The 14,018-nt window shown below is 50.6% G+C and overlaps 1 protein-coding gene across 1 annotated transcript; it reads right to left on the minus strand.

The window, feature by feature from the left end:
* Positions 1-2,506: 2,506 nt before the first annotated feature.
* On the minus strand, positions 2,507-13,796 carry GET3 (guided entry of tail-anchored proteins factor 3, ATPase). Its single transcript, XM_069767241.1, has 7 exons — positions 13,613-13,796; positions 9,500-9,647; positions 9,267-9,415; positions 8,953-9,103; positions 8,749-8,856; positions 6,250-6,447; positions 2,507-3,021 (listed from the first exon to the last, which is right to left on the minus strand). The coding sequence occupies exons 1-7, from the start codon at positions 13,753-13,755 to the stop codon at positions 2,890-2,892; spliced, it is 1,029 nt and encodes a 342-aa protein (XP_069623342.1). The 5' UTR covers positions 13,756-13,796; the 3' UTR covers positions 2,507-2,889.
* Between the last annotated feature and the right edge of the window lie 222 nt (positions 13,797-14,018).

Raw genomic sequence — 14,018 nt, forward strand, 5'->3', positions numbered from 1 at the left:
CGCTGACCCCATTACTTCTCCGGAGGGTTTTGCCCCTGGGCCATTGTCTTCTCGTCTGGTTTCTCGGTTATTAGCATAGAATAGTAGGAGATGCAGAGCGCAGAGCTCGGGGGTAATGACAGCACTTCATGTGCACAGCCATAATATCACCAGCAATAATGACTAAGGCTATGTGCACACATTGCGGATTCTCTGCAGAGCCGCAGCGTTTTTTGAGGTGCAGAAAAGCTGCAGATCCGCAATTGATTTACAGTACAATGTAAATCACTGAGAAAAAAAAATGCTATGCTCACGTTGCGGAAAATCTGCTGCGGAAACGCTGCGGTTTAAAAGAAGTAGCATGTCACTTCTTTTTTGTAAATCTGCAGCATTTTTGTACCCATTCCATTATAGAAAACCGCAGGGGTAAAAAATGCAGCAAATCCGCAAGAAAACCGCAGAAAAAACGCTGCGGAACCGCACAAAAACCGCGACAAAACTGCAGGTGCGTTTTCTGCCAGGAGAGGCAGAATCCGCACCAGAAATTCCTAAGCCTAATCCGCAACATGTGCACATAGCCTTATAGCTGACAATTAATGTGTGATCGGGGAGGTTCCTCTTCTAGGCCGTGGCGCTGAGACAGTGACATACATCCCAGTGTGGCTGTGTGTGGTACTGCAGCTCGAATGCAAACAATAGATTGGCCTGCTGGACGGACAGTGTCCGCTGTCTGCATTATGGACGCCTGCCATATATGATGGGAATAGTCGTGCTGCTGTATCTAAGCATCAGGACTAGGATTTCGGCCTAATGATATACTCAAACCTGCCATGTGTGATACCATGTGCCTGGAGCATCCCAGCCTGTCCCGCTGATCGTTTCTGCCAAGTTGATCGATTTAGGTCCTAGTTGAGCTCAATTAGATCATCACATAGGTCTGCTGAGCTGCCGTATCTAAGCCTGCCTTGTGTGATACTGTCAGACACAGTGCATCTATGTCTATCATATATGATGACATCTGAGCTGCTGGGTGATCCTGTCATGTGTGATACAATCTAATGAGCCTCTGTGTCTCAGCTTATGATGTATTATTACCAAGCTTGTGTAGCTAAGTCTATCATATGATACTGTCTGCACGCCCCGTGCATCTCAGCCTCTGCAGTGTGATACTGTCTGCACGCCCCGTGCATCTCAGCCTCTGCAGTGTGATACCGTCTGCACGCCCCGTGCATCTCAGCCTCTGCAGTGTGATACCGTCTGCACGCCCCGTGCATCTCAGCCTCTGCAGTGTGATACCGTCTGCACGCCCAGTGTATCTCAGCCTCTGCAGTGTGATACCGTCTGCACGCCCCGTGCATCTCAGCCTCTGCAGTGTGATACCGTCTGCACGCCCAGTGCATCTCAGCCTCTGCAGTGTGATACCGTCTGCACGCCCCGTGCATCTCAGCCTCTGCAGTGTGATACCGTCTGCACACCCCGTGTATCTCAGCCTCTGCAGTGTGATACTGTCTGCACGCCCCGTGTATCTCAGCCTCTGCAGTGTGATACCGTCTGCACGCCCCGTGCATCTCAGCCTCTGCAGTGTGATACTGTCTGCGCACCCCAGGTATCTCAGCCTCTCATGCTGGCTGCATGCCCAGGTCCGTCTGTTGCAGTGATTGGAGCCCTGGTAATGAGCTGAGGCTCTGCAGTGGGGGTCCGGGGCTCTGCAGTGAGGGTCCAAGGCTCTGCAATGAGGGTTGGAGGCTCGGGAGTGAGGGTTGGGGGGCTCTGCAGTGAGCGTTGGGGGGCTCTGCAGTGAGCGTTGGGGGGCTCTGCAGTGAGGGTTGGGGGCTCTGGAGTGAGGGTTGGGGGGCTCTGCAGTGAGGGTTGGGGGGCTCTGCAGTGTGGGTTGGGGGGCTCTGCAGTGAGGGTTGGGGGGCTCTGCAGTGAGGGTCCGGGGCTCTGCAGTGGGGGTCCGGGGCTCTGCAGTGAGGGTTGGGGGCTCTGGAGTGAGGGTTGGGGGGCTCTGCAGTGAGGGTTGGGGGGCTCTGCAGTGAGGGTTGGGGGGCTCTGCAGTGGGGGTCCGGGGCTCTGCAGTGGGGGTCCGGGGCTCTGCAGTGAGGGTTGGGGGCTCTGGAGTGAGGGTCCAGGTCTCTGCAGTGAGGGGCGGCACTGGTTATGTAAGGGGCTCAGATGCTGGCGGACTCTGCCCGCTCGGTCTCCTCGGCGCCCCCCACTGCTGCTTTGTTTAACTCAAATTAAGCAGAAAAATGAAAACACAGGAGGGGCGGAGGCCGGAGACGCCGGGTGCTGGCAGTACACAGCGCACAGAGGGGGCACCCGGACCATGGGGGAGGGGAAGCAGAGCCGGAGCAGTCACACTCATATGTAGGGGTAAGACCCCCTAACCTCCGCCGGCTCGTCTGGAGATGACGGGCAGCCATTACCTATCACCAATACAGAGGGGCACTGAGCCACTGGACAGGAGCAGGGGGCCGTGCCCACCGCTGATCTCTACCCCCGTAATCACGACACAACGCTGGAGTATTATATATAAACCGAGTTTATTTCTCCTCCTGCCCCCGGGCTCTACAGGGTGATATTTAGGGGAGAGACAGGGGCCCGGGTGGTCCCGGCTCCGTCACTACAGGCAGGCGGCAGCCATGCTCCATACGGACCATCGGGGCAGCTGTCTTATGGTGATGGGAGATGAAGAGACGGAGGGGGGCACGATGATCAAACGCACGGGGCCCCAAAATCTGAAAATAAATATATACCCCTCCCAAAATAATAAAAAAAGTGACGGGGTGGGAGAAGGGACAAAAGACAGGAGGATCTGGGAAGGATGGACCCTGATCTGTCAGTCACAGGGGTGTAATGTGTCTTGTGCCTCAAGGAGGATTGTAACCCAGCATCACCCCCCAAATCTCATTTCCCGCTGGGGGGCTTGTACGGCTCGAGGAGAAGGTTAGAGAAGGTGTTGACGTTTTCCACCCCTCGGACCTCGTGAGGGAGAAGAGGAAGCTTCACAATATGGAAATCTTCATACAGATCCTCCATCTATGGGAAAAGAGACAGCGGTCAGTAACGGGAGAGTCAGATATAGAGTGACGCCCAGTGGCAGAGAGCGGTATTACACAAATTAACCCCAGATATGAGGCTACACCTCATATAGGAAGTCAGCACCCCAGATAAGAAGGCTGCACCCAGGATAGGAGGCCGCACCCAGGATAGGAAGGCTGAACCCCAGATAGGAGACTGAACCCCGGATAAGAAGGCTGCACCCCGGATAGGAGGCTGCACCCCGGATAGGAAGGCCGCACCCAGGATAGGAAGGCTGGACCCCGGATAGGAGGCTGCACCCCGGATAGGAAAGCTGCACCCCGGATAGGAGGCTGCACCCCGGATAGGAGGCTGCACCCAGGATAGGAGGCTGAACCCAGGATAGGAGGCTGAACCCCGGATAGGAGGCTGAACCCCGGATAGGAGGCTGAACCCCAGATAGGAGACTGCACCCCTGATAGGAGACTGCACCCCGGATAGAGGACTGAACCCCAGATAAGAAGGCTGCACCCCGGATAGGAGGCTGCACCCAGGATAGGAGGCTGCACCCAGGATAGGAGGCTGAACCCAGGATAGGAGGCTGAACCCAGGATAGGAGGCTGAACCCCGGATAGGAGGCTGAACCTCAGATAGGAGACTGCACCCCGGATAGAAGACTGCACCCTGGATAGAAGACTGAACCCCAGATAAGAAGGTTGAACCCCGGATAGGAAGGCTGAACCCAGGATAGGAAGGCTGCACCCAGGATAGGAGACTGCACCCCGGATAGGAGACTGCACCCCGGATAGGAAGGCTGAACCTCGGATAGGAAGGCTGAACCTCGGATAGGAAGGCTGCACCCCGGATAGGAGGCTGCACCCCGGATAGGAAGGCTGCACCCCGGATAGGAGGCTGCACCCCGGATAGGAAGGCTGTACCCCGGATAGGAAGGCTGCACCCCGGATAGGAAGGCTGCACCCAGGATAGGAGACTGCACCCCGGATAGGAGACTGCACCCAGGATAGGAGACTGCACCCCGGATAGGAGGCTGCACCCAGGATAGGAGACTGCACCCCGGATAGGAGACTGCACCCAGGATAGGAGACTGCACCCCGGATAGGAGACTGCACCCAGGATAGGAGGCTGCACCCAGGATAGGAAAGGTGCACCCCGGATAGGAAGGCTGCACCCCGGATAGGAAAGGTGCACCCCGGATAGGAAGGCTGCACCCCGGATAGGAAGGCTGCACCCCGGATAGGAAGGCTGCACCCCAGATAGGAGACTGCACCCTGGATAGGAGACTGCACCCAGGATAGGAGGCTGCACCCAGGATAGGAGACTGCACCCAGGATAGGAGGCCGCACCCAGGATAAGAGACTGCACCCCGGATAGGAGGCTGCACCCAGGATAGGAGACTGAACCCCGGATAGGAAGGCTGCACCCCAGATAGGAAAGCTGCACCCAGGATAGGAGACTGCACCCAGTATAGGAGGCCGCACCCAGGATAAGAGACTGCACCCAGGATAGTAGGCCGCACCCAGGATAAGAGACCGCACCCCGGATAGGAAGGCTGCACCCCGGATAGGAGGCTGCACCCCGGATAGGAGGCTGCACCCCGGATAAGAGGCTGCACCCAGGATAGGAGACTGCACCCAGGATAGGAGGCCGCACCCAGGATAAGAGGCTGCACCCAGGATAGGAGGCCGCACCCAGGATAAGAGACTGCACCCCGGATAGGAAGGCTGCACCCCGGATAGGAGGCTGCACCCCGGATAGGAAGGCTGCACCCCGGATAAGAGACTGCACCCCGGATAGGAAGGCTGCACCCCGGATAGGAGGCTGCACCCCGGATAGGAAGGCTGCACCCCGGATAGGAAGGCTGCACCCCGGATAGGAGGCTGCACCCAGGATAGGAGGCTGCACCCAGGATAGGAGACTGCACCCTGGATAGGAAGGCTGCACCCAGGATAGGAGGCTGCACCCAGGATAGGAGACTGCACCCCGGATAGGAGGATGCACCCAGGATAGGAGGCCGCACCCAGGATAGGAGACTGCACCCAGGATAGGAGGCTGCACCCAGGATAGGAAGGCTGCACCCCGGATAGGAAGGCTGCACCCCGGATAGGAGACTGCACCCAGGATAGGAAGGCTGCACCCCGGATAGGAAGGCTGCACCCCGGATAGGAGGCCGCACCCAGGATACGAGGCCGCACCCAGGATACGAGGCCGCACCCAGGATAGGAGGCCGCACCCAGGATAGGAGGCCGCACCCAGGATAGGAGGCCGCACCCAGGATAGGAGGCCGCACCCAGGATAGGAGGCCGCACCCAGGATAGGAGGCCGCACCCAGGATAGGAGGCCGCACCCTGGATAGGAGGCTGCACCCAGGATAGGAGGCTGCACCCAGGATAGGAGGCTGCACCCAGGATAGGAGACTGCACCCAGGATAGGAGACTGCACCCAGGATAGGAGACTGCACCCAGGATAGGAGACTGCACCCAGGATAGGAGGCCGCACCCAGGATAGGAGGCCGCACCCAGGATAGGAGACTGCACCCAGGATAGGAGGCTGCACCCAGGATAGGAGACTGCACCCAGGATAGGAGGCAGCACCCAGGATAGGAGGCTGCACCCAGGATAGGAGACTGCACCCAGGATAGGAGGCAGCACCCAGGATAGGAGGCTGCACCCAGGATAGGAGACTGCACCCAGGATAGGAGGCTGCACCCAGGATAGGAGGCTGCACCCAGGATAGGAGACTGCACCCAGGATAGGAGGCTGCACCCAGGATAGGAGACTGCACCCAGGATAGGAGGCAGCACCCAGGATAGGAGGCTGCACCCAGGATAGGAGACTGCACCCAGGATAGGAGACTGCACCCAGGATAGGAGGCAGCACCCAGGATAGGAGGCTGCACCCAGGATAGGAGACTGCACCCAGGATAGGAGGCTGCACCCAGGATAGGAGGCTGCACCCAGGATAGGAGACTGCACCCAGGATAGGAGGCTGCACCCAGGATAGGAGGCTGCACCCAGGATAGGAGACTGCACCCAGGATAGGAGGCTGCACCCAGGATAGGAGGCTGCACCCAGGATAGGAGACTGCACCCAGGATAGGAGGCTGCACCCAGGATAGGAGGCTGCACCCACACATTTTCCAGGTCTTCATATTTCCAGGAAAAACAAAATTTAACTGCTTGAACTGAAAACAAAAAATGGAGATCGTCCACTCCTCATGTGTCACCTACCTGGTCCAAGTATTTGGACTGAATCTTGTGCCGGGCCTCACACATACGACAGGGCTTCTCGGGGTCGGGAAACACCAACTGGTTAACGATGATATTGTGTGTGTCTATTTTACACTTGGCCAATTCCTGGATCAGCCGCTCAGTCTCATAGAGAGACAGGAACTCCGCAATACACACACAGATGAAGGTGGTCTGCTCCTGTGTACGAGAAAGCGGCATCAGCAAGCACCAACCCGCTCTGTAGGGGGCAGTATTATAGTAGTTATATTCTTGTACATAGTGGACGGTATTATAGTAGTTATATTCTTGTACATAGGGGGCAGTATTATAGTAGTTATATTCTTGTACATAGGGGCAGTATTATAGTAGTTATATTCCTGTACATAGGGGGCAGTATTATAGTAGTTATATTCCTGTACATAGGAGCAGTATTATAGTAGTTATATTGTTGTACATAGGAGCAGTATTATAGTAGTTATATTCTTGTACATAGGGGGCAGTATTATAGTAGTTATATTCCTGTACATAGGGGCAGTATTATAGTAGTTATATTGTTGTGCATAGGAGCAGTATTATAGTAGTTATATTCTTGTACATAGGGGGCAGTATTATAGTAGTTATATTCTTGTATATAGGGGCAGTATTATAGTAGTTATATTGTTGTGCATAGGAGCAGTATTATAGTAGTTATATTCCTGTACATTGGGGCAGTATTATAGTAGTTATATTCTTGTACATAGGAGCAGTATTATAGTAGTTATATTCTTGTACATAGGGGCAGTATTATAGTAGTTATATTCTTGTACATAGGGGCAGTATTATAGTAGTTATATTCTTGTACATAGGGGCAGTATTATAGTAGTTATATTCTTGTACATAGGGGCAGTATTATAGTAGTTATATTGTTGTGCATAGGAGCAGTATTATAGTAGTTATATTCTTGTACATAGGGGGCAGTATTATAGTAGTTATATTCTTGTATATAGGGGACAGTATTATAGTAGTTATATTCTTGTACATAGGAGCAGTATTATAGTAGTTATATTCTTGTACATAGGGGCAGTATTATAGTAGTTATATTCTTGTACATAGGAGCAGTATTATAGTAGTTATATTCTTGTACATAGGGGCAGTATTATAGTAGTTATATTCTTGTACATAGGAGCAGTATTATAGTAGTTATATTCTTGTACATAGGGGCAGTATTATAGTAGTTATATTCTTGTGCATAGGGGGCAGTATTATAGTAGTTATATTCTTGTACATGGGGCAGTATTATAGTAGTTATATTCTTGTACATAGGGGCAGTATTATAGTAGTTATATTCTTGTACATAGGGGGCAGTATTATAGTAGTTATATTCTTGTACATAGGGGCAGTATTATAGTAGTTATATTCTTGTACATAGGGGGCAGTATTATAGTAGTTATATTCTTGTACATAGGGGCAGTATTATAGTAGTTATATTCTTGTACATAGGGGCAGTATTATAGTAGTTATATTCTTGTACATAGGGGCAGTATTATAGTAGTTATATTCTTGTACATAGGAGCAGTATTATAGTAGTTATATTCTTGTACATAGGGGCAGTATTATAGTAGTTATACTCTTGTACATAGGGGGCAGTATTATAGTAGTTATATCCCTGTACATAGGAGCAGTATTATAGTAGTTATATTCTTGTACATAGGGGCAGTATTATGGTAGTTATATTCTTGTACATAGGAGCAGTATTATAGTAGTTATATTCTTGTACATAGGAGCAGTATTATAGTAGTTATATTCCTGTACATAGGGGGCAATATTATAGTAGTTATATTCTTGTACATAGGGGCAGTATTATAGTAGTTATATTCTTGTACATAGGGGGCAGTATTATAGTAGTTATATTCTTGTACATAGGGAGCAGTATTATAGTAGTTATATTCTTGTACACAGGGGCAGTATTATAGTAGTTATATCCCTGTACATAGGAGCAGTAGTATAGTAGTTATATTCTTGTACATAGGGGCAGTATTATAGTAGTTATATTCTTGTACATAGGGGCAGTATTATAGTAGTTACATTCTTGTACATAGGAGCAGTATTATAGTAGTTATATTCTTGCACATAGGAGCAGTATTATAGTAGTTATATTCTTGTACATAGGGGGAAGTATTATAGTAGTTATAGGGGGCAGTATTATAGTAGTTATATTCTTGTACATAGGGGCAGTATTATAGTAGTTATATTCCTGTACATATGAGCAGTATTATAGTAGTTATATTCTTGTATGTAGGGGGCAGTATTATAGTAGGTATATTCTTGTATGTAGGGGGCAGTATTATAGTAGGTATATTCTTGTATGTAGGGGGCAGTATTATAGTAGTTATATTCTTGTATGTAGGGGGCAGTATTATAGTAGTTATATTCTTGTACGTAGGGGGCAGTATTAGAGTAGTTATATTCTTAGGATTAGATTTCAGGCTGATATTCTGTCCCATGAGTTGCACATCTCACCGGATCCTTGAATTGCTCGCTGACTGATCGGATGACCGGCAGAGTCTCTTCTAGCTTGGAAGCCAGTTGATCGGCATTCATGTCCCCAAGTCCCAACATGTTGCACATCTGAGGGCAGGAGAAGTAACATCAGGGTGTGACTATTCTTAGTTCTCACAGCAGGTACCAGACTGACACCAGCTGATGGATGAGGAGCGGCTTTACCTGGGATATGAACGGGCTGATCTGATTCTTGATCTGCATGAGTCTTCCCAGGCCACGTTCCACAATAGTCGGGAAATTGAGGAGTCGCAGTGTGTGGCCAGTAGGGGCCGTATCAAAGACCACCACTGAGAAATTCATCCCTTTTACCAACCTGAAAGAGAGAGGCATAATCAGCTATGGTATGTTTCCATGTTAAATGGAAGACACAAGGTTAAAGACATGGAAAATGTCCAGGGAGGAAACCGCCCAGATCACTTTATCACTTTCTGCTTCGGAACGGCCGGTGTGTGTGGACACGTGTGCCGACGCCTCACCTCATCACCTCCGCATAGCTCATGGCTTCGTCTATCCCGGGGAAGGCGCTCATGGCTTCCTGCATCATCTTCTTGCCCATACTCAGCATATTGTCCTCCTCAAAGATCTCGTCAGGTAGCTCGGCCACCCCCAGACTGGGGTCTATCTCCTGCACATGAGACGCGGGGAGGGGGAATTATCAGGATAGATATTAGACCGCTCGATAAACACTGGACGAAGAGAGACCACTCACCATGGCAAAGAGGTTGTCATAGCCGCGCACTTTGGTGGGGACCTTGGAGAACTTCTGGTCGAAGGCGTCTGAGATGTTATGAGCGGGGTCCGTGGAAATTATCAATACGCTCTCCCGAATCCGAGACAGCTGGACGGCCAGACTGCAACTGTGGAGACAGACACTGCTCAGCCGCCACAAAGGGAGCGCAGACCACCGGATGTCTAACTATGGCTCCTGCCGGGGGATAGGCAGCAATGTGGAAAAATGAGCCAGAGTAAGGATGTGGGCGACAAGGGTCAAACTATCGTCCTAGGAGTCACAGCATCTACAAAACAAGTCTTGTGGGCCCTTCCAGGCATGTGGCCGGTCTCGCGGGGCCGTTCCCGGCAGGGTGGTTAAAAATCAATGTTTTTTATTAAAAAAAAAAAAATCGAATTTTTTTTATTTAAATCGGATTTTTTTCAATAAACTGCTTTTTGAGGAAAATATTTTACCATCCAAAGGTTCTTCCATCATGAGATAAAGCGGAGTTGTTTAACTCAGTAGAATAAAGGCTGTATATGTGTAACATTCACAATGCCATGCTCTTCCTGAGGTTTCTGTAGGATTAGTGGGCAGTTTCTCTCCTATATTATCACAGACGCTCGCTTTACTTACGCAGTTCTCAAAACTGAATTTGACTCCACAGAGGTCCCAGCCTCTTCTTCACGGCAAAAATGTTACAACATGAACAGAGTTGAGAAAAAGACCTTAGGGTATGTTCACACTATGCGGTTTTTACCGCGGAACCGCCGCGATTTTGCCGCTGCGGGTCCGCAGCAGTTTTCCATGCAAGGTACAGTACAATGTTACCCTATGGAAAAAAAAACTGATGTGCCCACATTACGGAAAATCACGGAAAAAAACGCGCGGAATTGCTGCGGAAAAAAAGGAGCATGTCACTTCTTTGTGCAGAATCGCAGCGATTCTGCACCCATAGAAATGCATTGATCCGCTTACTTCCCGCATGGGGCTGTGCCCACCATGCGGTAAGTAAGCGGATAATGTGCGGGTTATACCCGGGGTGCAGGAGAGGAGACTCTCCTCCAGGCCCCGGGAACCATATTTGAGTAAAAAAAAAAAGAATTAAAATAAAAAATCATGATATACTCACCTCTGAAGTCTCAGCGCTGCACGCGGCCGTCCGGTCTCAGGTTTGCTATGCGACCAGGACCTGCGGGGACGTCGCGGTCACATGACCGTGACATCACGAAGGTCCTGGTCGCACAGCATCTTTGGAACCGGACCGCCGCCTGCAGTGCCGAGGAGATCGGGACGTCAGAGGGTGAGTATATCATCATGATTTTATTATTTTTAACATTACTATTGATGCTGCATATTGCTGCATATGCAGCATCAATAGTAGGGGTAAAATCCCGCAGCGGAACCCGCAGGACAAACTGCGATAAACCTGCAGGGATAACTGCAGCGGGTTTGCCCTGCAGATTTATCAAATCCACTGCGGGAGAACCCGCAGGGACAGAACGCAACGTGTGAATGTGGCCTTAATCCTATTGTTCTACAAACCTATGAATACAGAATCAACCCCTTCAGTGCCAAGTCCAAGAAGTTAGACAATATGTTTCTGATTGTTTGGAGTGGAATAGATCTGCACAACACAAGAAGAATGTGAATCTAAGTGTGAGGAGGAGGAAGGGCAAGCAGACAAGAAAATGAAAGTGAAACTTTGAGCACAATACTGCAGCATAGCCACAGACAGACAAGTCTGGATCTGTTTGTGTGTACGATCTGAGGTTTATTACATTCTTTCCTTATAATGGCAGCAGGCTGTAAAAGAGACCCAGTTTGGGAATATTTTAATGAAGCTCCTTCGCCTATCGGTAAGGCAGGCATGCGTACTAGGCTGACAGTCTAAGTTTCTTATAATATATATATATATATTTTGTTTAGCCAAATTAGTTAACAAACATGGATGTTTGTTTAAGCAAATAACTTATGCTGTAATGTTATTATTTCAGTTGAATAAATCTATTTAAATTGTTATTAAGGTCAGGATTATTTTTCTCCTTCCTAAGTAGAACAGAACAGTGGTGTCCAAATATGAATGATTAACCCATTAAACTGGGGAGAAAAAGTAATATAAAAAGTGATTCTAAAAATCTTCATCTACTTGCATGTTAAAGTAGCAAGAACTAGTTTAGGTAGAAACTTTGATTTAAATCACTGATTTAAATCAAGCCTTACTGACTAGTGATTTAAATCGTGATTTAAATCGTGATTTAAATCAGTTAGATTTAAATCAAATCCACCCTGGTTCCCGGTATGCGGCTGGTCTTACTGGCCGTTCCCGGGAAGCGGCAGGCCATGAGTGGTGTTCCTGGGAAGCGACGGGCCTTGAGAGGCATTCCCGGGAAGCGGCAGGCCTTGTGGGGCGTTCCTGAGAAGCGGCGTGCCTTGTGGGGCGTTCCTTGGAAGCGGCGGGCCTTGAGGGGCATTCCTGAGAAGCGGCGGGCCTTGTAGGGCATTACTTGAAAGCGGCGGGCCTTGAGGGGCATTCCTGAGAAGCGGCGGGCCCTGAGTGGCGTTCCTTGGAAGCGGCGGGCCTTGTGGGGCGTTCCTTGGAAGCGGCGGGCCTTGAGGGGCATTTCCGAGAAGCGGCGGGCCTTGCGGGGCATTCCCGGGAAGCGGCGGGCTTTGTGAGGCATTCCTGGGAAGCAGGAGGCCTTGAGGGGCGTTCCTGGGAAGTGGCGGGCCTTGAGGAGCGTTCCCGGGAAGCGGCGTTCCTATCACGAGTCGGGACTTGAGGATCGTTCCTGGTTTGCAGCTGGGTTTGGGGTAAGCGATGGGCCTGCGGGGTGCTCTTCATATATGGGGGGTCTTGTCGGGTGCTCTTCATATATAAAGGGACTTGTCGGGTGCTCTTCATATATGGGGGGTCTTGTCGGGTGCTCTTCATATATGGGGGGGTCTTGTCGGGTGCTCTTCATATATAAAGGGACTTGTCGGGTGCTCTTCATATATGGGGGGTCTTGTCGGGTGCTCTTCATATATGGGGGATCTTGTCGGGTGCTCTTCATATATAAAGGGACTTGTCGGGTGCTCTTCATATATGGGGGGTCTTGTCGGGTGCTCTTCATATATAGAGGGACTTGTCGGGTGCTCTTCATATATGGGGGTCTTGTCGGGTGTTCTTCATATATGGGGGTCTTGTCGGGTGCTCTTTATATATGGGGGGTCTTGTCGGGTGCTCTTCATATATAGGGGGCCTTGCTGGGTGTTGTTCATATATGGGGGGGGGGGGGGGTCTTGTCGGGTGCTCTTCATATATGGGGGTCTTGTCGGGTGTTCTTCATATATGGGGGTCTTGTCGGGTGCTCTTCATATATGGGGGGTCTTGTCGGGTGCTCTTCATATATGGGGGGGGTCTTGTCGGATGCTCTTCATATATGGGGGTCTTGTCGGGTGCTCTTCATATATGGGGGTCTTGTCGGGTGTTCTTCATATATGGGGGTCTTGTCGGGTGCTCTTCATATATGGGGGGTCTTATTGGGTGCTATTCATATATAGGGGGTCTTGCCGAATGCTCTAAGCATGCTGTAATGACAAACCAGTGCCCGGTGATGGCGCCTCAGGCTCATGGATATATCTGGAGAATAAAGGTGTCAGGTCTGATCCCACACACTAGCCCCCTACAGTCGCCCCCATACTTTACACTGCCATGCAGTTCTGTGTGGGAGGGCCCACCAATCAGCAATGGCTGGTGTGGGTGTGTCTCATAAATGGGCGGGGCCAGATCCAACACACCGCAGCCACCCATGGCGGACCCTCAAATAACGGGACCCCTCGGGGTTACAGCGGGAGGATAAGAGCTGCCCCCCTCCTGGGGTGATCGGCGGGAATGTGTCGTCATTAGGGCGCTATCTGACCTGCTTATTCACTGAAAGGGTGCATATACTTTTGCAATCATGTTTCACAGCACCAAAGCGACTGACTCATTACCATGGAAACAGACTACAGAACGTGTAGTCAGATCCTGCTGTCACGTGACAGTGAGCGTCCAATAGGCTCCCGTTCTCCAAAACACCCCCCATCTCCACCCCACACTTGGTTCAGTCCACCCCTAGTCCCTACCTGCAGGTGGTCTTGCCGACTCCGCCCTTTCCTCCTACAAAGATCCACCTGAGTGAGCGCTGCTCTATCACATTGAGTAAGGTGGGCTCTAGCGGCTCCACATCTGGCGCATCTTCAAACTCATCATCCACCGGCGCAGCCATCTTCTCCAGGTATCACGTGACGGCGACAGTTCCTCCCTCCGCGCATGACCCTACACAATTACGCAGCTATCTGCTCTGACCAATCCGAGCGAGCCTTGTGGGCAGATCGCTTCCGCTATTGGTTAGCTGACATGTCAATCAATGACGACCAGAAACATCTTTGTTTATGATTGGTTCCTTCTAATGCCTATCACTGTCAAACTACTGACGCTAAACTATGATTGGATAACCCCTTTCACTCCAAGCGTTGATTGGTTGATTTT

This window comes from Ranitomeya imitator, chromosome 4 (genome assembly GCF_032444005.1).
Source record: "Ranitomeya imitator isolate aRanImi1 chromosome 4, aRanImi1.pri, whole genome shotgun sequence".
NCBI classification, from domain to species: domain Eukaryota; kingdom Metazoa; phylum Chordata; class Amphibia; order Anura; family Dendrobatidae; genus Ranitomeya; species Ranitomeya imitator.